Consider the following 27,952-nt stretch of genomic DNA (forward strand, 5'->3'; position numbering starts at 1 on the left):
GGTTCCTTCATCGCCATTTTTATGAAGATATTGCAGGATTTAGGGTATTCTAGGCCCCCAGGGCAGGGTGTGGTCAGTGGCAGGGGAGGGCATTGCAACCTGACTAGGTGTTCACCTTTCATCCCAACCTGGGCTAGCTGGTTCAGTTTTTCTCTTCCATCAGCCTTCTCTGGCCCAGACCCCCTTCTCCTCCCAGCTCCCATATATAAATACTCCAAGAACTGGAAAGAAAAACCTGGTGGCATTTCAAAGACAGGCGCTGATGAAATATACTCTCTCTAAAGGCAACCCCGCATCTTTTGGTTTGGGGAAAATTTTGCTGCTACAGTGAGAGAGGTGACAAGGCCAGTAGCTGAGGCTTCTCATTCACGATGATATATGCCCATTTTTATCGTGCACTGTATGCAATGAGGATATTATCATTAGCCAGCTTAGCACATGCATCTGACACGTGAGGAAGTAGGAGGAAAAAAAAAAAGCAAGCAGTGGGGCAATTTGCCCCCAGGCTGTCTGACACCCTCCTTATTTCTTTGCTGGGGTGGGGAAGGAGGAGGTCATGCGCCAGGGAAGAGAGTTCTCCGCCCCCCCCCCCAACAATTTTATTTCCTGCTTCCCTAAGACTCTATTAATCACAGCGAGCGCGCCTTCCGCACAGCTGCTCTACCTCCGACTACTTCACTCTCATTTTCCACTGAGCAGGTTCTCATTCATTCATGATTGGTACTCAGCCCCAGTCCCATGCCTCCCGGGAGACCCACCCCATGCCTCCCGAACTGGAGTTTAGTATGCACGGGGAGGGGAGGTGTTGAGACTCAGCCCCACAGGCGGCTGGCTGCCTGGCTCGAACCATCATCGGGGACCGGAGTAAGGATTAGCCCGATGTGTCGATGGGGCTGAGCTCCAGTAAATATTTTGATGCATCTGCTTTCAGCCCTGGTCTGAGGGAATCTACCTGGCATTATCATTTGATGGGGAGCTGTTTTGAATGATAACAGAGCAGCTGCTTGTGTGAGTCAGTGCATGTGTGTTGACTGAAGAGGAGAAAAAAAAATCTCCAAACCCAACGTTTGCTGAATACCAAGCTGCAGTGTTGGCTGCTCCTTTTTCTTTTCTTTCTTTCTTTTCCTTTTCCTTTTTCTTTTTCTTCTTCTCCTTTTTTTTAGTAGACAAACCAAACTGATCTCTTTCTAAAAGAGGGGGAGGGGTGGGGGAGGGAGGAGAACCAAAGTCACACACAAGTACCAGTGATCATGGGGGCTGTGATGGGCACCTTCTCCTCTCTGCAGACCAAACAAAGGCGACCCTCCAAAGGTAAGCGTCTCTCCTCCACTACCTTTTGTTCCTTTGAGCTGTGTTTTGGGAGCTGGAGTGCTGCAAAGGGGACCACCATGTGCAATAACCCGTATATATGGAAGTGAGGGGCAAGTGTGGTCCCCTGAACAGAAGCAAGATTCCCTGTGAATTCCGGGGAAAGAAACAGCACCGAGGGAGCTCAGGTTTTGCCTAGTTGTGGTTGTGATACACCTTTGGGGTTTACCATGACATTCTTGGCCATGTGTATGGGGGACTGACAGGTGCTGCCAGAGCCCTACCTTCAGTTAAATCATAAGAGGGAGAGGAAAATGCCAAATGAGGAAGGGAAAGGCTGAAAGTCTGCCAAAACAGAGATTATGGGGTGGAAATTTTAAAGAATAAATCAATACGTTTGAAAACCTCCTGGTTCCCATGACATCTCAGAGTGTCAGCTATACACAGGGACCACACACATGTCTATGTTAGCTCTAGACATAGGAATCCCAGCGGGGGAAAGGAGAGCTTCCGTCTGCAAACCAAAACGAATTAGCTGCCTGGTGGGATAAGATGCTCAGAGCTCCTGTTCCGCCCATCTCAGGAAGTCAGTAGCAAGCAGGTCAAGTAGAGGCTTCATTTCTGCCTCATCTGTACATGGGGCTTAACGGAAAGCTTCAGGGGGTCCAGTAGGAAGTTAAAAGGGACAAGTGGGGGTGGGACTGAAAAATAAAGACAGTGGCCTGAGTCAAAAGCTCCCCCTGAACCTCAACTCCCTTGTCTCCCCAGAAACTTCTGTAGCTGTACCTCCTCAACTGGAGAGAGACTTTTCATTTTTTCTGTTCTTTTTTTGCTGAGTTTTCTTCTCTCTCTGGATGGGTGGCGTAAGGTGGGAAGTTGACAGGATCTTCCAGATGGAGCTGGGAGAAGCTCTTATCTTGTTTGAGTCCGGTTGGGGGGGCATCCATCTTGCCAGGGCCAAAGGAACCACATCACCGATATGCCAATATCTTTGTTGCAGTTAGAGACATGCAGAAGGAGGAAAGAGGATGCTGAAAAGTTTTTAGTTTTATTTTGTGTTTTTTAAATGGGTAAATGCTTACAAAGATTTTTCCAGAGGATTTGTTAGTGCCCATAACTTATACCCAGAGAGTTTTGTCAACTTTGTGACCATGATGAAATGTGGGAGTCAGTGATTTGATTAAGCCCTTAGCTCCACCCATGTGTTGATTAATGATGTTAACTAGAAGGAGACAATAAAGCACCCTTGGGTGCAGCATGAACTCTTTTAAAAATACCTTTGAAAAGATGTGCCTGCCTTATGTGACTCTCTAGGTATCATTTGAAAGAAGTCTCAGTCTTGCTGGGCTTTCTCCCTTTAGACAATTCTTTGCATTATTCAGAGATGATTTGACCAGTAAGGGCCCCGGGTGGCAGGTTTCTTGTGCCTGGTCCAGACAGCAGAGCTGTCGTATGAAGTTTGGTGACCTACATATAGGCTTTGGGTAAATGACCTGCTCTGGAAAACCTGTCCCCGGTACAATTAGACTGTAAGTGGCACCAGTTTGATGTTGGGTAGGGAAGCACATAGGACTGGGATTCTCACCCATCCTTTGAAGGCTAAGTTAAGTGAAGTCCAGCATGGAGTCAGAAGGAAGGAAAGTTGGAATTTGACAGGTGGTACCAAATACAGAATTACATAACTCAGTGTAATACTGTGATAACCAGCGTTGTGCACATAAGATGAGAGGATTGTAGATGGAGAGCTGGAAAAGACCTGAGAGGCCATTCATTTTACAGATGAGAAAAACTGAGGCTTGGTGAGGTTAAGTGACTTGCTCATGGTTGCATAGCTAGTAAGTGTCTGAGGTGAGATTTGAACTCCTATCTCTGAGTCACGCTCTGTCTTAACTGATGCCATGCTGCTTCTCTGTATAGGGGGACCTACACAAATATTTGATGAGATCATAGGACTCAGAGCTGGAAGGGACCTTAGAGCTTATCTAATCCAATACCCTCATTTTATGGATGGAAAACTTGAGACCCAGAAGAAGGGAGTGAATTTACCCAGAATCACACAGCTGGTAGGTGGCAAAACCCAAGATGCGAATTCTGGTCTTTGGACCCCAAATCTATTGGTCTCTCTGCCTCACCACAATGCTGATTTTCACATATTGAGTATATGAAATATACTTCATAGATCTTCATAGGTCACTTCCTGAGGACAGCAGAAACTCAATGTTAAAGAGGGAGTATGGGAAGCCAGTGGGACTTGTGAGCTTTTTTAAAGTTTTCCTTTTCAGTGGCTTCAATGGAACTTTGTCCCTTTCTCCTTCTTCCTCCTCCCCACCCCCATATAAAATTCTAGGAAGAGGTAGCTGTGGGACACTGGATAAAGAGCTGGCCTCAAATCAGAAAGATCTGGGTTCTATTCTGGCCTTTGATATATATTGTCTATATGATCCTGGTCAAATCACTTAACCTCTCAATACCTCCAGGCATCTCTTTATGGTTGTAAAATAGCAGATGAGGCACCAGCCTGCATTGGAAAATGAAATTCTTCCCCAGAAACTTCCTCTACCAGTGAAATAATTGGTCTGATCCAAAAAGACTTGAATGAAGGTCCAGGAGGCCCTGGGTGATTTTCCCTGGGGTCCCATTGGGCTTTGCAGGAGACAGAAAAACTCCTGGTCTTTGTCCACAGGCTTTGAAGAAGCCACAGTTGGTCCTTTTCTCCTCTAACAGACCCCTATCTTCATGCCCCTCTGGTCATTCCTGCATCACACAAACTTCCTCAGTATAACTTTGTGTTACCTGCTTCTCTGAGCCACATTAAGGCTGGTGGGGCTCCACATCTATCCCTGTGAAGGGATTCTCAAGATGCTATGCCTGGTGTTTCAAGTTATGCCCTTGTCATAGTCAAATTCCTGGCATGCTGGTTACTGTGAGTCTGGGGACCTGTTTCAGGAACTCGGCTCCAACCAGAAGGTGACAGATAATCTTTACTGCCTTCTGCCCTGGGTAAGACATTGTCTGGAGTATTGCGTTCAGTTTATGGAGCCACATTTTAGGAAGAATACCAAGAAGCTGGAGCATGTCTGGAAGAGAACCAGGATGGTAAGAAGCCTGGAGGCCATACTGTTATAAACAGTTCAGTTAAAGGAACTGAAACTATTCTCTGATGGAGAAGAGAAGACTTGGGGAGACATGATAGTTACTTCAAGAATCTGAAGGGCTGTCGTGGAATTTTGCTTTGTTTGACCCTAGAGAGGATAACTAAGAACACAGATTAGCAGCTTCAGAAAGAAAACAAACAAAAAGACAAAACAGATATTGATTAAATATAAGAAAAGAGGAAAAATCCTAATGATTAGAGCTATTCAAAAGTAGAGTTGCCTTCCTCAGGAGTCAATGCTTTCCGTCTCTCTAGAGGTCCTCAAGCAGAGGATAACTGACCTCTCTTAGGCAATATTATACAAGGGATTCCTTTTCAACAATGGTTGGGACCAGGCGCCCTCTGAGGCCCCTTCTAGCTTTGAGGCTGTAGGATTCTTTGGGTTAGTGTGACTTGGTCCTTCCTATTTTTGAAGTAAGAGGCCTAGAAAAGGGGTTCTTAATGTAAAGGTGGGAGGGATTGGGGTCTGTGAACCTAAAAAAATTTTTTGATGACTCAATAGAATTGATTATTTTTGGTAATACTTGGTATTTTACCTTATGCATTCAAAAACATTATTCTGAGAAAAAGTCTCATAGGCTTCACCAGATGGCCAAAGGGATCTATGACACAAAAAATGATTAAGAACCCCTGGCCTAGACAATCACTAATGGCATAACCCCTGAGCACTTCCTTCCAGAAACAACTTCCAGCTCCAACTTTCTGTGATTTGAACCTTAAAATAAAGCAGACACTGGCCTCACATGGATGTAGGATCTATTGCTGCATAGTTCCCACTGTGTACTGATGATGTCAGTCCACTGCCAGCTGACAGGCCTGCTACCTTGAGTTTTCCTTTTCAAATACATTAGGAATAGTTACATTACCCAAATTGCTTTCCTTTGGCACTGGTTGGAGCTACATGAGATGTTGAGGAGGGGGGTAGATATTTTGTGAATTATTTGCTCTGATTTTCAGCTTTTGGTGTCATCAAATACCCTCTCTCTTAGCCTTTTCATTATTTAGCCCAGATAATTCAAATGTGTTTACATTCATTTCCCTTACCTAATTTTGAGGATGCATTTGTCGTTTCAGAGTCCTTCGGGACTTTTATTCATACATCGTTTAGAATTGGAAAGTGCCACTCCGCTGGGTAACATTGGCTCATTCTGCAAATCCCAAGACCAGTTGTAAATTTTCAAAGGCCTGTTGTTCTCTCCTCTGAATATGCAAGTGTGGGGGGTGTCCATGGCACTGCAATGAAAAAGGAAATCAGATAGATGCTTTGCATATGTGTGAAAGTGAGCTTGCAGCCATGCATGCATGGGGGAGGGGCATGCTTAGGAAGAATTCTAATAGAATTGAGTCACAACAGATTTTTACAGTAAGCAACAGGAAATGACAAAGCAACTCTAGGCAACTTCAGATTCCTAGGGAATTTCAGGATCAAAGAAAAAAGAATCTGAATCTTGGAGGTGGAAGGGTTCATTAGACTCTTTCTAGCTTACCTTCCCCTCATTTTACAGGCTCAGAGAAGTTCAATGTTCTGCCCTATATTACACAGCTTTGAGAGAACTGAAATGCTGGGAATAAAGCTCCAGTCTCCTGATTCTCAAGCCAGTGGTCTTTCCTGTCCTGTCCAGACTAGTGTACCCTGAGAGCTCTTGGAAATGGGATTTTCCTCACAAAGTCTCTATCAAGGGCACTCGCTGCTTTTGAAGGACATGTTCAACTTAAAACACAGATTTCTTTCTTTCTCAGCTTCTCTGAGAATACAGCTTTGCCTGTATTCATTCACTCACTTGGCTGCATGGCATTTTCTCCTTACTAATAGACACCTCCCCCTCTTTAATGCTCCTGGAACTTCTAGGTCTGGCTTAAATTCAGGCCTAGAATGTGGGATGTACCACAAGAAAATATTGCTGATCATGCCTCTTCCAGAAACCATCCCTCCTCATGAACCACAGATCTCCCACTAGATGATTGACTCCATGCGGGGCAGGGATCGTGTCTTACTCATCTTTTCTCCCCCATAGCATAGCCTAGTGGATGGTTGACTGACCTCATAGCCAGGAAGATCTGGGGTCAGGTCCTGTTGTGTGACCAAGGACAAGTCACCTAACCTCTCAGGGCTTCAGCAATTCTCTAAGACTATAAGCTGTAAAGAAGGTGCCAACCTTCATTGGGAGAAGACATTTCCATGCCTGAGTTTCCTATGAAATAATAAAAGCTGTTATTTATATGGTGTCTTAAAGTTGCAAAGCACTTTACATACATTATCTCATCTGATGCTCACAACAACCCTGGGAGGTAAGAGCTGTTATGATTCCCATTTTACAGATGAGGAAGCTATGGCACTGAGAGGTTACATGTCTTGTCCAAGATCACACCACTAGTGTCTGAGGCAGGATTCAAACTCAAGTCTACCCACTGCACTGCCTAGCTACAGATAATGAACTCACAGGTCTACTCTTCATCCCTGTCCCCTATAGCACCTAGCACAATGCCTTAAACATAGTAGCTGCCTCTGCCCCTGAAAAGTATTAATTGAATTAATTAGTCAATAATTCAATAAAAAACCCACTTATTATATAGTAGGTAATATGCTGAGGATACAAAGGTAAAAGCAAAACCGATGCTGCTTTCAAGGAGCTTACATTCTACCAAGGCAGACAATATGTAGAAATATATGCAAAATATGTAAAATATATATAAATATACATGTTTATGTATATACATATATACACATGTGTATGTGTGTATGTATATATATATGTATATACATACACACATGTGTATGTGTTTGAAGGGATATTACATATATATATATACATACACACATACACATGTGTATATATGTATATACATATATATAATACATACACACATACACATGTGTATATATGTATATGTATATATATGTATATACATACACACATGTGTATGTGTTTGAAGGGATATTACATATATATATATATACACACACACAATATTTAGAGGGGAATGACCTACAGTTGGGCTTGAAAAAGTCCTCATATAAAATTAACAAGGAAGTGAGGATGATGATGAAGATGATGATGACAATGATGATGATGTTGATGGTGATATGGAATGTTCAGCTGCCATCCAGTATTTTACAGAGTTGTGAGCCCAGCAGGAAAAGGTGGTTTCCTGCTGGAATTTCAGCTACCAGCACTCTATCTGGAATGAATCCTGTTACTTGGTCTAGTGGTTTTGAATTGACTTTACTTATTAAATGTCTTCTACTTCTTTCCAGTTTAGGGGGGGAAAAGCTTGGAAAACAAAGCAAAAAAAAATCCCTATGATGTATCTATACCATAGGGAGTATTTCTGGTGGTTATATCAGAAGGGAAGCAGGCAAGCTAGAGATGGGTTGGCAACCAGGCAGAGTGTTATCATGGATAAAGGCATATAGTCAATTAGGCAAGCTGAGTTCAAACCTCATTTCTACTACTGTGTGACTTTGGACAAATGACTTCACCTTTCTGGGCTTCTGTGATTCCCCAAACTATTTTGCTCATGGTGCAGCATTTTTCTTTTGTATAAAAAATTGCTCCTGGACAGTCAGGAAACCTTTAATTGTCATGTAATGTCCACACAATTTTTGGCACATTGAGCAAAATTCCTAGAATCCCCTTGGAGAACCACTGGTGTGAATGGTGTCTGAGGTTCATTTCAACTCTAAATCTGTGATGCAGTGAAGAAAAAGATCAATTTAAGACATATGTGTAAAAAATAGTACTTACTTATATGATGAGCAGCAAACACGCGAGATAGAACAGGCTGAAAATTTAACTAGACTCAATAAAAGATTCATTAAATTATGGATATCAGCTAAGGAACTAGTGAGTAAGAAAAATTAGAATGTTCTAGTATATCCCTAACCTCTGAAGATGAAATGATGAGGGACTTCTTTATAACTCTATGTTGGTGTCGCTGTCATACAAAGAGGAAAAGAAGAACCTGAGAAGGAAGTGACAGCATGAAAGGTCCCCATCACATCAGCCTGAAAGATTAGGGATGCGTACTTTTTTGTGAGATATGAGGAGGGGAGGCACTGAGCATAATGTAATGGATACCCTCGATTTGGAGAGATTAAATTCAGAGAAAGAATTGATAGGACTCTATAATCTAAGAGTCTACAAAGGGTACTTGATTTGGGGGACATGGGAAGCTTTAAGAATGAATTACTGAATTTTTTTGATAAAGGCTTTGTATCCAAGATATATATCTTGCATATATATGCTATATGTATATGTATATATGTGTGTATGTATGTATACACACACACATATGTATAAAACTAATAGTCATTCCCCAATATATAAATGGTAAAAAGAAGAAACTGTCCTCAAAAGAACTGAAAACTATTCACAACCACATGAAAAAATGTTCTGGATCACTATTAAGAGAAATGCTAATCAAAAGAAGTATGAAGTTTTACCTTACCCCCTGAAAACTGGCAAAAATTACAAAAAATACCAACAGCCAGTGCTGAAAGGGTTGTGGGAAGATACACACATTTATACATTGTTTATGGAACAGTTAAATGGTATAACCATTTTTGAAAGTCATTTGGAATTAAGTGAATAAAGTGGCTAAAATATTCATACCCTTTGAACCATAGGCTCCATTACTGGGCTTATACCCTAAGGAAACTATTGATAAGAAAAAAGTCCCCATATATCTAAAATATTTATAGCAGCACTTTTTTGTGATAGCTAAGATTTGGAAAAAGGTATGCCCATCCATTGAGAGACAAATTGTGGTACATGAATTTAATGGCATTTTATTGGGCTGTAAGAAGTAATGTGTGTGATGAATACAGAGAAGCATGGAAAGATCTATATGAACTGATGCAGAGTGAAGTAAGCAGAGTCAAGAAAACAGTCTACATAGTAACTACAAGAATAGAAATGGAAAGAACAGTGACACACCAAAAAATCAGAAGTGAATGTAGCAAAATAATGAAGATTAAGTAGGACTCAAATGAAAAGATACAAGAAGATACATCCGACCTACCCCTTAATGGAGGTGGGAGGTACGCAGTCATTTATACATGCACGTGGTTTTGGACTTTCTCAATATATTGATCTCTGTCTCTCGCTCTTAAAAAATACTATTTGTCCTCTCAGGGAGGAAGAGGAAGAAGGATATGTAGGATATTATAGTGATTTAAGAAACAGAAGACAGCAATAATTTTCAAAAATTTTTGACAAAATATAATAGTTATGAGTTATAGGGAATTCACATAGCCAAGGCAACTTCATGAGTTGCTGAGATTCAAACACAAGCAATTCTAATGAGGAAGAAAAAGGATACATAACTGAAAGGATACCTGCCTTGCCCATGTGTCTATACAAAGAATTCGTCAACCAACCACAATACTTAAGAGATATGTACCAAAGATGGAAACAAAGGCAGGTAGTGGAGGATGAGTGCGAAAGAGTAACAGGAATCCATAACAAGAGTGTCAAGAACGCTAAAACACACAACAGTTCTAGTTTTAGTGTGTTGCAAATACAATATGGTATGGTACCAAAAAAGGTATAGCAATCTTAGCTCTCATTAATAAAAACATAATGTCCAGAATTAAGTAGAGGGAGTCCCACCACCCTCTGCGCTGGTCAGACCTCATCTGCAATATTCATTTCCGGGTGCCATGTTTTAAGAAGGACATGGAGAAGCCTGGGGCAATGAGGATGATTGAGAGTATCAGAAACTTTCCTAGATAAGCATGTGCTGCAGAAAGTAGGAAAGAGAAGACCCTGGACAGAAGCTGTATGTGTAGGGGGAGCAGAGTGGGAGCTGTCTTCAGCTGTATAAAGAAGGATTAAACTTGTTCTGTTCGGTGCTGGAGGGCAGAACCAGGAAGAACGGGTGGAAATTGAAAAGAAGCAGCTGAGCATAAAGGAAAATAGCCCAATTCCAGCTCTCCAAAAAAATTGTCTATATAGTGAGGTAGTGAGCTCCCCATCACCAGGAGTTTTCAAGCAGAGGCTGGATGGCCATTTATCCTCTGAGAGGACTAGATCCTCCGATGTCATTTTAAATTCTAATGTTCTGTTTTGGGTCTTCTCCGATTCCTGGGCTAGACTGATGGTAAATTAAGTGACCCAAGCTGATATTTCTTGTGTTTTTCAAAATGGTGCATTCATTCAGTCTCCCTTTCTCCCCCTTTCCTATGGTTGGACAGTTGTTTCCCAGGATCATCACTTCTCATGCTGTTGGTAATCTTTGTGACATACTATCTGCCTTAATTGTGCAAACAAAGCAGTGAAGATGAGAAGCCCCTATTTCCCCACTGGGAGAAGTGCTGCAAAGCGCTGCATAATCGCTCTCGAGCAGATGTTCCCATTTATCAGGCTGGAAGTGAACAGTGTTTAAAAAAGCCTAATAGCCAGTGTCTAGTAGCTACTTAGAAAGCTGAGACCTTTGGAGAAATTCGATGTGCATTGCCAGGCCCTCATTGCTAGGCAGTATTTCTGTGTAGATCATTGGAAAGTAGATAATTGGGAAAAACTGGGTTCAAATCCCACCTCAGATACTTTCCAGCTGTACAACTGAGAAAATCACAGTTTCTTGAAGCCTCAGTTAGCTCGTCTGCAAGATGAACAACAACAGCACCTAGCTCACCAGAGTGTTTTGAAGCTCAAAGTCAATAATGGATGCAATTGATTTCTGAATGTCAGCTATTAGAAGCAAAATGTGGAATCAAGAAATAGTTTAGCAAATGGCGGCTGTGGTTTGTGGTCTCTTTGTGCCACACATCCTCATTAATGATGACCTGGATATACTCTTCTGTCTTCTTTATTCCAAGAAAAAGGCAAATCTGAGAGCTTCCCAATCAGTGGGCACATTTAGCCTTGTCTATCAATCAATGAGCAAGTGCCAAGAGGGAAAGCCAGGTGGCTCAATGGATAGAGTGCTGGGCCTGGCATCAGAAGGACCTGAGTTCAAATCTGGTGTCAGACACTGGGTGACCCTGGGCAAGTCACTTAACCTCTGTTTGCCTTAACACTCTGGAGAAATGAATAGCAAACCACTCCAGCATCTTTGCCAAGGAAACCCACGGACAATATTGGTGTGCTATGGTCCTCAGGGTCAGTAAGAGTGAGACATGACTGAATAACAAATATGCCAAACATTGCAGTTTATTAAATGGGAGAGTATACTGTCAGACCTGTGCTTTAGGAATCCCACGTCTTTGGTAGCTGAATGGAGAATGGATTGGAGATGGCCCAGGTGAGAGATGATAACAGCTTAAACTGGGTGGGGGTTGTAAAAGTGGTAAGGAGGGAGCAGATCCAGAAGAAGTAAGGGAGGGCTAATTTATGAGAATTGGCAACTGATTGGATGTGAGGGAAAGGAAAGAGTCTAGGATGACTCTATGGTTGCAAACCTGGGAGACAGGAAGGATGATGATTTCCTCAACAAAAATGAGGGAGTTCAGAAAAGGACTGTATTTTGGGGGGAAGATATTGAGACACGAAAGGCAGCCTAAAGGGGTTAGAGCCGGGCTGGGAGATAGGAGGCCTATCCTCAAGCAAGTCACTTCCCTTCTTTCCAGGACTCAGATTCGTCACCTGCAAAATGAGGAGGTTAAACTGGGTGACCTCTTCAAGTTCTAAGATTCCTTGAGTAACACCTACCATTAGACTTTTCCCTGGTGAGAGGAGACTTGGGAAGGAAAGGACAAAGAGGCCTCTGATCATTTTACATGTTATCTCCTGGAAGAAGTTAACCAAAGCCATCAATGCACTGCTAGTGGAGTTGAGAACTGGTGCAGCTATTCTGGGAAGTAATTTGGAATTATGCCTAAAAATCTCTAAACTATGGATTACTTTTTACCCAGCAACACCACAACTACCCCCCCCAAAGAAACAAAGATCAAAGAAAGCAAATCTACCTATGTGTCCAAATATATCTATAGCAGTTCTTTTTTAGGGTCAATGAACTAGAAACTAAAAGGGGACCCATCAGTTGGGGAATGGCTGAACAAATTATGGTATATGAATACTATTCTATGGCAAGGAATGATGAAAGGAAAGTCTCTGGAAACCTGGGGCAACTTGTATGAACTGATTCAGAGTGAAGTGAGCAGAACCAGCACATTTTATGGGATAATAACAATGTTGAGAAGAAAAACAACTTGGAAAGACTCAGGAGTTCTGATCAGTTCAATAACCAGCCAAAACTTCAGAGGACTGATAGTAAGCTAGGCTCCTCTCTGCCTCCCAACACACAGGGGATGAACTCCAGGTGCAGAATGAGATGCACATTTTCAGAAATGGACAATGTGAGAATTTGTTTTGTTTGACTATGCATATTTGTTGCAAGAGCTTTGGGACTTTTTTTTTTCATCCCTGGGCAGGGAGAGGTAGGAAAGAGAAGGGGGATAAGGACAGAGTTTCTTTCCTCCTTCACCCTCCAGACAAAAAGAGAGAGAGAGAGAGAGAGAGAGAGAGAGAGAGAGAGAGAGAGAGAGAGAGAGAGAGAGAGAGAGAGAATAGAAAGTAGGCCAAAAAGGATTACAGACAAGCAGGACAACTGTGAAATGTTGGACTTATTATATACTTAAAAATGAAAAGCCAAGCTTTATAAGAGAGAGATTTAAAAATTTCATGAACAATCCTCTCCTATTCCACAAGGAAAGGAAATGCTCATTTTATTTGGCATTCATTGAGTTCAAAATAAAAATAAAATTAAAAAGAAATTAACCAAACTGTTGCTCTTCTTTGTGCTTCTGAAGCTGGAAGTAACAGCAGAAAGGCCATCGTGTTAGTCGCAGACAGCTTCACACAGCTCACTGCACTGGACCCAGCTCGTAGTCCAATTCCTAGTGCTCAGAGAAAGCCTTGTGCCAAGTGGAAGGGGACAGGCTTTTCACCATCCTCAGGCAATTATGGAAGGTGCTCAGGGCTGCAGCACAGAAGCCACATCATTTGCATCCCATTTAGCTGAAGCTGCACTTTCCCTCTTGCCTGGTAGACTTTTGATGGATTAATTTCCCTGCTGAGGCTAGTCCACACTCAGTGGAGCTTCTAAACAAAGTCTTGCTTTGTTGTTTCCATCCAGTATGGAACAGTAGAAAGAACAGAGTTCAGGACATCAGAGGACCAGGTATTCTGCCTTTAACGTCCCCAGGCTTCATTTTTCTCATCTGTAAAATGGAGGTGGGAGAAGGCTGAACTAGATGACTCCAAGGTCCCTTTCATCTCTAGAACTAGGATTCTAAGTATTATTTCTCATTTTAATTGGAAGAGCACTGGCTAGTACCAGAGGTGAAGCTTAATTTTAGGTACTAGTTGTTAGTAAAAGCAAAGTCTTTGACACTGAGGAATGTCCTTAGCCCATCATGATCAGGAGAAGTCAGAGAGGACTAGAAGCTAAGGATGTGCCCCTTTCATTCTGTCATCTCCTGTTCCATGAATGTAAAGTGGATCTCTACTGCTATTTAAGGACAGCTAAGCAGTACAGTGGATAGAATCCCAGGCCTTGAGTCAGAAAGACTTCAGTTTGAATCTGGCCTCAGACATTCTTGTCTAGACAAGAAACTGAAGCTTTGTTTTTTTTCTGTTTCCTCATCTGTAAAATGGGGATAATAAGAGCACCTGCCTCAAAGAATTGTTAGGAGGATCAAATAGGATAATAATTATAAAGTGCTTAGGATGGTGCCTAGAATGTAACCAATGCTATGTTAATTATTATTAGTATATAATGTAATATATGTGATTAGTATAATAAATGTTCATTATTACTCATATCAGAGATAACCCAAATTTTGCTGCCTGTTGTTTAAGGTTCCCCGCCGCTGGACTGTATTCTAGTTACTCAGTAGAACTCAACTAGGATGATAGGATGATAGCTTTAGAGTTGGCTTAGAGATCACCTAGACCAACTTTTTTTTTTAGTTGAAAAAACTGAGGCCCAAAAAGGGTAAATGACTTGGCCAAAGTTACACAGGAAATAAGTGGCAACATCAGAATTTGAACCCAGATCCTCTAACATCAGATACATTCTACTTCTACTAGACAGCACTGCTTCCTGTGCATCCTCCACTCTGCACGAGCCACACTCATTCCCTCCTTTGAAACTTTGCTCACGCTCTTCCCTCCACCTGATCTATCTTTATTAGTCCTGTGCACTTATCCAATTCTTATGCAGTTCCAAGGTCTACCTTGAGTTCCACCTCCTCTAAAAATAATTTATCCTGACTACAGCACACACTGATGAATAGCATTATAGACCTGAAAGCTTGTATCACAAAATATAGCACTGGATTATATGCTGTCTTACATTGTTCCTTATTTTGTTTTGTTTCTTTCTGTAGATACCTATGTAGCACAGAGACTTAGAAGTAACCTCTGCTGAAGCTTTCAGGGGACCATAATACTTTCACTTTCCTGTTCTGTGCCCAGAGTTTTGAAAAGGGTGCATTGCTGAGAAAGACTGACTTCTCAAATATGGAAAATAGACTCCTCCATTCTTATATTCATTGACTTCTTGTTTCCACGCTGGTTATTATCAGGACAATTCTACTTTGGGTTCCTGCCTAGAGTTTCCCTGAAAAGAGGGGTTGGGGCAGGGTTGTTTTTTTTTTTTAAGATATCTAATGTCTTAATATGAATTGTGTACAGAACATATCCTTTATTCTGACCCCAAAAAGAGCACAAAAGAATCATAGCATGCATTGCAGAATGATTAAAACAGAATCCAGGAACATTATTGCTTTCACAATCAGTTGGGAGGCTAGTATTCAAGCCTCATTGAGACATAAACAGTTTTGGAAATGCTGCTAAGTAGCCATTTTACATATCCCTTCCACTGGGCCAAGCATGATCTTCTTTCCAGTGCCCCTGCTCTCTCTGAAGCTGATAACTTCCTTGGTGCCAACTCATTCCTGCTGCTGCCACGGTGACTACAATCACTCTGGTAGATGCTTCTTGCCAGCCCTTGAAGGCATTCCAGGACCTTTTCATGTTTATTAGATGGATAGTAAAAGAAGAAGGAAAGAAAAGAAAGAAGTGAAGGACAGTCATTGCTGGTTTCGTGCACACTCTATGTGGAAAGGCCCTGCTACCATTATATCAGGGTGAAAAAGGTCCATCCTTCTCCACCCCTTAAAGAACTCACATTTTGTCACCTGGGAAACTTCCAAAGAAAATTACCAAGCAAAAACCTCTACACACACACATACACACACACACACACACACACACACACACACACACACACACACACACACACAATACATCTGCACATAGGTACAGATACAGATAGAGATTAACCAAGAAGTATACATTTATTAAGTGCCTACTATTTGCCAGGTACTGTGTGAAATAGTCCCTGCCCTCAAGGAACTTGCATTCTCTAATGGGGAGATGATATGTGCATAAATATGTATGTAGAACACTATAAGGTTCAATGAGTGCAGGTAAAGATATAAGAAAAGTCTTCAGCTGAGTTTTGAGAGAAGTAAGGGATTTTTCATTTTTTTAAAATTTTTTTCTTAATTTTTTTTCCATATGCTTTTGAGTTGAAAATTTTTCTCCCTTTTCCTCCCCCCCACCCTCGCCAAGATGGCACACAATCTTACAGGGATTTTTCAAAGTGGAGGAGACAAAGAAGTAAATTCCAGGGACAAGGAGCAGCCAGTTTAATGGGCATAGAATGGACTATTATGAGTGAGGAGAAACCAGCATGTCTCTCTGGCTAGACCATTTAGTGTGATGAGGAGAAAAATTATATCAAGCCTGGAAAGGTAACTAAGGTGACTCATTGTGAAGGGTTTTAAGCATCAGAGTATAGATGTTATGCTAGAGCTCCTAGGGAGCCACCAGATTTTAGTTAAGTAGGGGAGTGGCATGGTCAGACCTGCACTTAAGGAAATAACTTTGGCATCTGCGTCAGAATAAGCAAGGGATTAAGGAAAGCTGAAAAGGGAACAAACTTTTATATTACACCTACTGTGTGCCAAGCACTACGATAAGCATTTACAAATATTTCACTTTATTTTAACAACACTGGGAGGTAGATGCTATTATGATCCCCGCTTTACAGTTGAGGAAACTGAGGCACGTAGTAGTTAAGTGAGTTGCCAAAAGTCACACAGCCAGTAAGAGGCTGGATTTGAACTCTGATCTTCCTGAGGCCCAGCACTCTATCTACTGCATTACCTGGTTGCTTCTAGGTGTAGAGGATGATGTGGGGTCTATTGCAATAATCCAGGCAAGAGATGATAGAGGCATAAACTAAAGTAGTGACTGTGTGAGTGGAGAGAAGGGGTAAGAGGCAAGAGGCATTATGGAGATAGAAACAGCAAGATTTGGCAACTGATTTATGTGTGGGGGGAAGGGAAAATAAACAGATCAGTATCACACCAACCTTTTGAAACTGGAAGACTACAAAGACAGTAATGCCTTTGCTATCACCATCATAATAACATAGGAGAGTTTGTAAGGGAGGCTTATGAGAAGGGTTAATTTTGAGGGAAAGGGGATTAGTTCTATTATGGAAATATGGGGATTTAGATGCCTATGAGATATCTTGTTTAAAATGTCCAAGGGACTGGAACTCAGGACACAGATTGGGGCTGGTTCTATAGATCAGGTTGTCATCTGTTTAGATATAATAATTAAGCCCAAGGAATCTGGTGAAATCACCAATTTAAAGAGGGTAGAGAGAAAGGGGAAGAGGACCAAGGACAGAGCTTTGGGGTACAGCCACCATTAAGGGGTATGCTATGGATTGTAAGCTGACAGAGGAGACTGAGAAGGAATAGTCAAGCAGGTAGGAGGAGAACCAAGAGAAATTAGTATCATTAAAACTCAAAGAAAAAAGAATATTCAGGAGGAAAGGATAGTCAAAATTGTCAAATGCTTCAGAGATGTCAAGAAGGTTGAAGATGGAAGAAAAGACCATGAGATTTGGAAATTAAGAAATCCTTCGTGACTTTGTAGGGAGCAATTTCAGTTGAACAAAGCCAGTGCTGCAAAAGGTTGAGAAGTGAGTAAGAGAAGAGAAAGTGGAGGCAACAAACAGACAGTTTTTTCCAGGAATTTGTGGAAGGGAGGAAAGATATAGGACAATAGCTTGAGGCAATGGTAGGGTCTAGTAAAGCATTTTTAAGGGTAGAAGAGACTTGGACAGGTTTGTAGGAAACAGGGAAGAAACTAGTAGATAAGTAGAGTGAAGATTAGAAGGCAATGGGGGACTAAGGGAAGGAGAAAAAGTAATAGTTATAACTAATGTTTGTATATTGCTTTATGGTTTACAGAATACATATCCATATCATTATATGCCTGGCATATATAATTGTAATATATATCTCCATATATTATATACATATATACATATCAAGAGACATACAGTTAACAGTCAATAGCCCAGAAACATTTAGTAAGTGCCTACTATGTGCCAGGCATTGCAGATGCAAAGAAAGGCAATAAGCTCTGCAGACACAAAAGAAGGCAAAAGCCAATCCTGTCTCTCAAGGAGCTCACAGTCTAGTAGGGGAAACAACACGTGAACAACTATGTACAAATAAGAGAAACACAAAGTAAATCAGAGATACTCAACAGAGGGAAGGCCCTAGCATTAAAGGGGATTGGGAGAAGATTTCTGTAGAAACTGAGATATTACCTGGGACTTGAAGGAAGCCAGGAAAGTCAGGAAGCAGAGTCAAGGAAGGAAAGCAGTGAAAATGCCTGGAGTCAGGAGATGGAGTGTCTTGTTCAAGGAATAAATGTCAAGGAGGCTTACTTATGTACTTATCACCGAATCACAAAATACATGGGAGGGTATAAGATGTAAGAAAACCTAGAAAACTAGGTAAAATTCTAGTTTTACCTTCATAGGTAATGAAGGGCTTTGAATGTCAAACAGATGTTTTCATATTTGATACATTATATATGTATGTATCTTTGTATATATCTTTGAGATATATATATATATATATATAAATATATATAATATATTTATATTTGATACATTATTGAGTATGAGGGGTGACATGATCAGACCTGCATTTTAGGATAATCACTTGGGCAGCCCAATGGAGGATGGGAAAGATTTGAGACAGGGAGACCAGACAACCATCAGGCTATTGCAATAGTCTAGGCGTGAGGTATTGAGGTCCTGCTCTAGGGTGGTGGCAATGTCAGAAGAGAGAAGAGGGAGTATGCTAGAATTAGTATGAAGATAAAGATTCCACAGAATCTTTCTTATTAAAATTCAACAGAATTTGGCAGCAAATTAGATGGGGGGGGTGAGATAAAGTGAGGAGTTGAAGATGACCCTTAGGTTGCAAGCCTAAGTGAGAGGATAAGGACAACAATAAGGAAGATGGGAAGAGGAGAGAATTTTGGAGGAAAGATAATAATTTCAGTTTGGAAAGTACTGAATTTAAAAGATCTCTACTGATATCCAGCTCCAGATGTCCAATAAGCCATTGGACATGTAAGACTAGAGGTCAGCAGAGGGGTTAGGGCTGGTTTTAAGAAACATCAACACAGACATGATTATTGAATCTGTGGAAGCTGATGAGTTCACCAAATGAAATAACGTAGTGGGGAGGACAGAGTCCTGTGAGGCACCCACCTTTTGTAGGTATGATCTGGATGAAGGCCCAGCGAAAAAGGCAGAGAAGGAGTAGTCTGATAGGTACAGGAAAGAGTTGTGTCCTGAAAACCTAGAGGAAAGAGACTATCAAGAAAAGGGTGATAGTGTCAAGGGCTATAGAAAGGTCGAGAGGGATGAAGGCTGAGAAAAGAGGGCAATTACAAGATTGTTAGCAATTTTAGAAAGAGCTGCTTACATTAAATAATAAAGTTGGAAGCCAGACTGTAGAGAGTCAAGAAAAAGTGAGAGGAAAAGAAATATCATAAATAGCCTTCTCAAGGAGTTTAACCATGAAAGAGAGGGGAGAAATTGTATGATAGTTATCAGAGGTTGAAGGATCAAGTGAGGGATTTTTGAAGATGGAGGAACATGGACATATTTGTAGACATTAAGGAAGGAGCTAGTAGACAGGGAGAGATTGAAGATAAGTGACAGAGGAGCAATGACAAAGGGACAATCTGCTGGAGAAGACAGCATAGAATGGGATCACTTGTGCCTATAGAGGCATTTGCAGTGACAAGAAGAAAACCAATATCTTCATGTGAGACAGGAGATGGAAGAGGAGATAGTGGCAAAAGGCATCTGTGACATAAGAGCTGAGGAGGAAGGGAGAAGAGGAAGCTCTCAGCAAATGTACTCATTTTTTTCAGTGAAATATGAGGCAAGTTTCTCAGCTGACAGAGTGGGAGGAGAGTGAGCTATGAAGGGTTTGAGGAGGGGTGAACTATGGGAACATGAGTCAATTAGAGATGTGTAAAAGGGTTCCCTTGCAGCAGTGAGGGCCCAGTTGAGTTTACATAAGATAAATTTGTGGTAGATCCAGGCAGCGCCATTGTGTGATTTTCTCTGGCACCATTCTGTAGTGTATGAGTAGGAGCAAAGGGTAGTGCATGGTAGAAGTAATCCAGAACCAAGGCTTAGTAGGGCCAGATCAGAATCAGGATAAGAGGGTAAGAGATTCAAGAGAAGAAGGTAATGTGGAGTTGGACTGGTTCACCAAAGGGTTAAAAAGGAGAAGGGAGGAGAGGGTAGCCAATGCATGGCAATGGCCTGGGAAATAACTAAGGGGTTGAGGAATTGAAGGTCATCACAAGAACAAAGAATGGAATTGGGGTCATAAGGGAGAGGTGGAGGGACAATAGACTGTGATCAAATAAGGGAATTTCAGAGTTCATAATTAAGGTGGAGCATTTACAGGTGATGGCAAGAATAAGAGTATGACCAGCTCTGCATGTGGCTGTTGGGGTAGACGTATAGGTCACAGGGAATAAGTAAGTTTACAAATTAGGAGGTTTGGGTGTTTGAGGGAATATGGGTATATATATTGACATCCCCTAGTTTGAGGGCAAGAGGAGGGGAGAAGTGAAAGAAAATGACCCAGGCCTGAAATCATTGAGGAAAGAAAGGAAGTATCCTGGAGGTCCATAGGTGATAGCTACCTGAATTTTAATTGAGTGGTAGATATGAACTGAGTGAATCTCAAAGATGGTAGAGGATCTACAGATACAGGTATAGATATAACAAGTTGCCGGAGAATTCCAGAAGGGATTAGGATAAAAGGCATATGTAAAGGGATTGGTTTTGGCAAACAAAATGGAACTTCTTCATTACCAGATATTAGAGTAAAGGAGGAGAGAATGGGGGATAATGTCAAAAGATCTTAGTACATAGATATAGGTATCGATGCAGATAGATAAGTTGGTAGATATAGCTATAGATGTAGACGTTGACTCACTAAGGTTTTAATTACCTTGAAGACAGAGAATATGTCTTTTATTTGTCCATGCTCTTGAGGCCCTAGTAATACCCTAAGCATCTAGTAGGTGCTCAATGACATTCATTTTCTTAGATTTTTAAAAATATGGGAAAAAAAACCACTTGTAGCTCACTAAATAGAAGCAGTAGGAGCAGTAGAAGCAGTAGAAGCAGTGAGGTATGGAAGTTTGGGAATGTGTTGTACAAAGCGGAGTTAAGAAAGGCACGGTCAAGGATGTGTTGCTCCCTTGTGGATAACATCAAAGGCTCTATTGGTCAATAAGCCCAAATCTTAAGGTTTCTCAGTCTAGGAACTGGGGTCCTCTTGTGCCTGTTACCTGAATGGTTCTCCCCATGCCCCTTTTCGTTGCTGAGAGTTTGGCCCATAAGTGAAGACCCAGAACTGGATACTCCCTCCAACCCCAACCTCCCTAACATTAGGAGAAAAGGAATAGATCCATTTGAAATGCTCCTTTTATGGAGTGAACAGCAAACACTTCCTTATTATGCCAGGAGGTGTAGAATCTGCATTGATTAATGCAGCAAAGTTAAACTTCCCATCACTAAAGATCAGGATAGTTAATGTGCTTATTAGACACCCATCCTCTCTATAAGATCAAAATAGATCATCTTCCATATTAACTTTGCAGTTGTTTTAATTGATAACAGTAAACATGTATTATCCGGCAAGCCAGGGACAATTCTTTTAGCTTCAATTTGCCTCAGCATCGATGGTATTATAATGTATCATCATCTGCACCCTTACTCTGGGCTTTTCTCACTTGAATGAACCATCCTGTGCTGTATATCCACCCCCCTCTCTTATTTTTGGAATATATGAGAAGCAGCCTGAAGTAATTTGTATAACCCGGTCCAATTGCCTCGGGAGAAGGTGAGAGGTGAAAAGGCAAGTGAAAAAGGGGTGCTTTTTTGAGTCCCAAAAAATTCAGTTGGAGACGTTGCCTAGGCCAGGAGAATTTCCCAGGCACTGGAGGAGAGAAGCTAAATGTGGAAGATTCACCAGGAGCTGACTCAGAGTAGAAAATAGAAACATGTTGGAGCCCAAAGAAAGAGTGGCTCTTAGCACTATCTGCGGAGACCCTTTCTGTGGAGGATGGAGCTATAGGATTTCAGTGTCTAACAACTGAAGTTTTAAATAGCCCAGGGGTATTCTTCTCAAAAAATGTGAAAGAGTTATAATACTATCAGCCAAGATTCTAGTTTAATTTCTCAGTCATCCAGCTGCTCACAAGCTGGCACCATCTCTTGGAGAGAGGAAGGACTACCAGGAAGCAAACAAGATAGAACTGAAGACTGTGATAGCGGAAAGAAAATACTAGCTGGGAGTAGAAGGAAGAGACCATGGCAAGATGGATTCTGGGAAAGGAGGACAGCAAGAATGGATTAATGGCCAATGAGACAGGGAGAAGAGAGACAATTAAAAAATCAGCTGCCAGGGAACAGTAACCTGAGGAGTGGCTGGCAAAATAACAATGAAGCAGAGTCCCAATGTAGAGGACGAATCCTAAATCCTTCCTGCTTGCAAGGGGCCCACCCAGGACTTTCACGAATGTCACAGGAACTGTGCAAGTATCTTAAAGGGAGGTGGCCCACTGGAAGTTAAGGTGATGTTTCTTGTGCCTCTATTATCTTAGATGTGAATATTTGCTCATACCTTGTATGAGCCCAAGGTAACCTTGTATGAGCCCCTTTTGAGATTAGTACTCTAATTTGCAAATACTGTAGAGATTTGATCAGTGACTTTAAAAAAAAATTGGAGGAATTTCTTTACTTTCTAGAGAACCCTGAGTCCTCTTCTACTTCTGGGTACCCCACCTAATATTGTACTGGAAATCACAAGGACTTTACAAGTTGTGGGTTGTGATAAGGTAGCCCCTTGTACAGGGACTCCTTTTAACTCTCTATAGTATCAGCTAGGTAGCACATATGGGTGGTTAGATTGTACAGTGGATAGAGTGCTGGGCCTGGAGTCAGAAAGCCCTGAGTTCAGATCCTTTCCCCTATTTTACAGCTGGGCAGCCAGGTGGTACCGTGGATAGAGTGCTGGGCCTGGAGTCAGGAAGAGTCACCTTCTTGAGTTCAAATCTGGCCTCAGATATTTACTAGCTTTGTGACCCTGAGCAAGTCACTTCACTCTATTTGTCTCAGTTTCCTGAGTAATGTGATGATTGCAACCATCATTGAACCTCTGGAGTTGATGAGGTCACCAAGCGAGAGAGTAAAAAGAAAAGAGAATTCTACCTAGTGGAAGAGCCTTGGGGGGCTCTCACGGTTAGGAAGAATGATATGATGATCTATCAAAAGAGAGAAGTGGTCAGACAGGAAGGAGAACCATCAGAGAGGAAAGAACGTACAGGTGGAGAGGGTGCTCAGGAGTACCAAATGCTACAGAGAGATAAAAGAGGAAGCTTACGTGCCATTAGATTTGGCTAGAAAAAGATCATTGGTGATTTTGAAGGGAGCAGCTTCAGTCCTGTGATAATAGCAGAAGCCAGATTGCAAAATGTTCAGAGACAAGTGGGGGGCAGAGAGGGGGAAGGTGGGTAGCGCAGTGGATAGAGCACTGGGCCTGGTGTCAGGAAGACCTGAATTCAAATCTAACCTCAGACGCTTACTAGCTGTGTGACCCTAAGCCAATCACTTAACCCTGTTCACTTCAGTTTCCTCATCTGTAAAAGGAGCTAGAGAAGGAAATGGCCAACCACTCCAGCATCCTTGCCAAGAAAACCCCAAATGGGGTCACGAAGAGTCAGACACGACTGAAACGACTGAACAATAACAAGAAGAGAGGAAATCCTGGCAGTTAGTGGAGACCTGCCAGTGTGCTACTTGGCAATGATGAAGAAATAAGAACTTTAATAAATGAAAATGCCATGGGGCTGGGGTGAGATCAGGTCTGCCTCATACCAATAACAGTGCTTCTGGCAGGTCCATGAGCCTTTGGGAGTTTGTTGGATGTGATCTAGAAAAATAAAGTGGAGAATTAGCTAGCTCTTCCTATGGGCAGAGCCCAGTGTAAGTTCTCTGAGGGAAGGGGCTGAGGGTTTTCTGTTTTGGTTTTTGTCTTTGAATCCTCAGTATCTACCACAATCAATCAATCAACCAGCCTTCACTCAATGCCTTGAACATAGGTGATGCTTACTAAATGCTTATCGATTTGAATTGAATCTGCCAGGTGGTAACAGTCAAAGGGCTCATCTCATGCCGATGAGATTTTCATTGTCCCCTGTCTTCTCCCTGTTAGCCTGCCCCATTTCATCTAAAAATAATCAACACTGTTGAATCCCATGCATGCATGACATTATGGTAAGCACTGTGGGGGAGGGGGATCTAAAAAAGGATGATATAGCAAAGATTTAGAATTGGAAGGGACCTCAGCCGTCCCCTAGTTCAGGGCCCTCATTTTACAGATAAAGCAAACGAAGCCTAGAGAGATTAAGTGATCTGCACAAAGGTCATGCAGGTAATAAGTGGCAGAGCCAGGACGGAAACCCCAGGATAGGCTGCAAATCCCAGCACTTTCTCCACTATGCAAAATCATAAACTTTCCGAGTTTGGAGCATACCCTTCATTTTCCTGTTGAAAAAACCAAGATCCAGAGCAGTGAATTGATTTGCCTAAGGTTTCTGTTCATCTTCATTCAACAAATATTTGCCTCTTACTTGCAGTGTATAAGATACTGTGCTAGTAAGTAAAGAAAATACAGAGATAATTAAATAGCTCAAGGTCTCAAAGAATTTACAGTTTAATAAGGAGAAATAAGAAGCATGCAGATAACTGTAGCAAATTCTTTGTTAAATCACCTGTAGGAATCCTGTGCTCAGGGTGTGGATGTGTGTTGTAAAATAGCAGTACCTCTCAGGTGTTCTCATGGAAAGACACAACAAAACTATTGGTCTTATTTATTTTTTCTCTCACCATCTTTCGGGCAGTCAAAAAGGGTATGTTCTGGGTACCTTATGAATTCGCATAAATACAATTATGTAATTAATGAATGAATTAATTAGCTCAGAGCCCCAATGTTGGTGGGGGAGGGGGAAATGGAACAAGCTCTTTCTCCATATTTTCTCTCCTATTGGTCTCAACACCATTGTTACTGGTTACGAATGATGCAAAAGCACTGAAAAAATGTTTCAACAAGTTACTTGCTTTGATGAAGACCACAGCAGAGTTATATCTAGTCAATAAGGTAACTGTTGACTCATCCATAAAACACAAGAAACACTCCATATGCTGGTCAGCAGTAGGAGCCCAGAGGGGCAGTCATGGGGATGGGGAGAAGGACAAAGAGACAAATCCGGATTGTCAGCTCCCAAAGGGTAGAGGGAACCAGGGAGATCGTTCTGGCTCCTCACAACGTCACACACCTGTGTGGGTACTGTGTGCCTATTATCTGCCATCTGTTTGTTGGTCTGCTGCACTGGCTTCCTATCCACAGAACAACTCTTGTCCAGACAGGCAGCTAAATTTCTCAGGAGATAGAGTGCTGGGCCTGGAGTCAGGAAGACCTGAGTTCAAATCTGACCTGAAACATTTACTAGTTCTGTGATCCTGGGCAAGTCACTTAACCCTGTTTGTCTTGGTTTCCTCAACCGTAAAATGGGAATAATAATAGTGCCTATTTCTCTGGGTTGTTGTGAAGATCAAATGAAATAATATTTGTTTTGTTTTATTTTGTTTTTTCAGCCAAAGACAAAGTTTATTAGAACATCCGTCATATTGAGCAGAATCTTAAGGAGTCGGAACATTAGTGAGCTATTAGCTAGATTTTAAGAATCTGAGCAGCGGCTAGATTTTAACAATCTAAGCCTCAAATGAAATAATATTTGTAAAGAGCACAGTGCTTGGCACATAGGAAGCATTTAGTAAATATCCATTCCCTTCCCTTTCCTGTAGACCTCTGTGAAGAAGTGTGTGGACTTGCAAACAAGTGAATTAATAGATAATAATAAGTACAGCCTGTCTGCAGAGAAGTGAACCTAAGGCAGGGTCCCCACCTAGAGCTCGGTAGAAAGTATCAGAGGCAGGATTTGAACCCAGGTCCTCTGACTCAAGACCTAGTGCTGTTATAATTGCTCTATGCTATCTGCTTCTGCTCCTGACCTAAGTTAGCTCAGTGGATAGAGTGCTGGGCCCAGAGTCAGGAAGTTGTTTAGTCATTCAATCATGGCTGACTCTTTGTGACCATAGTATGCTAGGCCCTTCTATCCTCCAAGAACTGAGTTCAAATCTGGCCTCAGACATTCACTAGCAAATTATTTAACTACTATTTGCCTTAATCCATTGGAAAAGGAAATGGCAAACCCCTCTAAATGTCTTTGCCAAAAAAAAAAACTCAAACCAAAACAAAACAAAAAACCATGGACACTGTTAAAATGCTGAAAGATATGACATTAGAAGATGAGCTCCTCAGGTCGAAAGGGCCTGGCGTGCCGTGCTCCATGGGGTCAGGAAGAGTGGGACAGGGCTAAACGACAACAATAACAGCACCTGCTCCTCTGACCTTCAAAGCAATCTACAAAGAAGATAGAGCAAGTGTTATTAACCCCTTCAACTGACAGAGAAACGAAGGCTCACACGGGCTAGATGATGTGTCTGAGGTCGCACTGAGAGCTTGTTTTAGAATACAGTTTGTCTCCCCTCTCAGTCCTGTGACTTTTTTCTACCACACCACCCTGGTGCCGTTAGCGTTTTGAGAGCTTCCTCCTCTTTTCCCTGAATGACCTCCAAGTTTTTGGAAAAACAATCAACCAGATCCAGAGACAGGGCAAAGCTGGAGGTAGCCCTTCTCTAAACCACCTGGGCCATTACTTACCTGTCATGGGTTTATGGTGCAGCAAGCCTCTGATCTCTGTGAGGCAAATGCCCAATATCACTTCAATTTGTTAGTGGGAATCATCTGGCCTGGAAGACTGACTTCTAATCACCCATTCTCATCTCAGACCCGGGGTTTAATTCAGCAAATGATTACCTTGTTGTTAGGTGTGATGAATCACCAAGCTCGGACTCCATAAATATATATTGAGCTTGCTTAGAGGTAAGAGATGATGTGTTTGCCGATCTGGGCCGTTTAGTGCCCCCTTATCAAAGGAACTTTGAGAAAGGAATTGGAAGGGACTTGCAAGGTCATCTAATTCAAGCTACCCTCCAGGCAGGCAGGGTGGTCCAGTGGAAAGGACACTGGTTCTAGAGTCAGAGAATCTACATTCAAATCCTGCCTTATCATGTAACATGACTTCAAGTGACCTTGGGCAAGTCACTTGACCTCTAGGGGCATCAGTTCCTTCATCTCTAAAATGATGAGGGTTTGGAGTAGATGGCCCTGCTGACCTAAAACTCTGATCCTGTGCTCCCATGAAGGAATCCTCTCCATAGCATCTGTGATAGGTAGTGGAGGCAGGGATGACGTCATATGGAAAGATAGGTAGGTGGTATAATGGATGGAGTGCTGGGCTTGGAGTTAAGAAAAGCTGCGTTCAAACCAGCTTCAGACACTTATTAGCTGTGTGACCTTGCACAAGTCATTTACCTCTTTGCCACAGCTTCCTCAACTGTAAAATGGGGATAATGATAGTATCTACCTCCCAAGATTGTTGTAAGGATAAATATAAAATTAGTAAAATGCTTTGTAAGCATTAAAACATCATATAAATAATACTAGGTTATCACTTTGTTTTTATGTAGGGTTGCTGCTTGCGTGCGTGTGATTTGAGAGGCAGCAGTAAGGCCCTGTGCTTCTCATTCTATCTTTGTGTCTTCTCTCCCCGCTCCCTGAAACTTACCCATTAAAGAGTTCATGAATTTGGGGATAAGCACTGTTGTCTTCTGTAAGGATAATACATTAAATTGTTCAGTCATTCTTCAGGACCTCATTTGGGGCTTTCTTGGCAAAGATGCTAGAGGGGTCTGCTATTTCCTTCTCCAGCTCATGTCACAAATGAGAAAACTGAGGCAAACAGGGTTAAGTGACTTGCCCAAGGTCACACAGCTAGTAAGTTTCTGAGGCCAGATTTGGACTTAACAAAGATGAGTCTTCCTGATTCCAGGCCTGGCACTCTAGTCACTCTAGCTGCTCCCAATACATTAGATTTA

General features: G+C 41.8%; 1 protein-coding gene across 2 annotated transcripts in view; it reads left to right on the forward strand.

Annotated features, from left to right (window-relative positions):
* Nucleotides 1-618: 618 nt before the first annotated feature.
* The window catches only part of KCNIP1 (potassium voltage-gated channel interacting protein 1), a 363,743-nt gene continuing 336,409 nt past the window's right edge, over nucleotides 619-27,952 (forward strand). For both annotated transcript variants that reach the window (XM_020992317.2, XM_020992318.2), the window contains exon 1: nucleotides 619-1,311. In XM_020992317.2, coding sequence (XP_020847976.1) covers nucleotides 1,251-1,311 — 61 coding nt within the window. In that variant the 5' untranslated portion in view covers nucleotides 619-1,250. The remainder of the gene's footprint in view (nucleotides 1,312-27,952) is intronic.

This window comes from Phascolarctos cinereus, unplaced genomic scaffold, assembly GCF_003287225.1.
Source record: "Phascolarctos cinereus isolate Bilbo 61053 unplaced genomic scaffold, phaCin_HiC Scaffold_2;HRSCAF=192, whole genome shotgun sequence".
NCBI classification, from domain to species: domain Eukaryota; kingdom Metazoa; phylum Chordata; class Mammalia; order Diprotodontia; family Phascolarctidae; genus Phascolarctos; species Phascolarctos cinereus.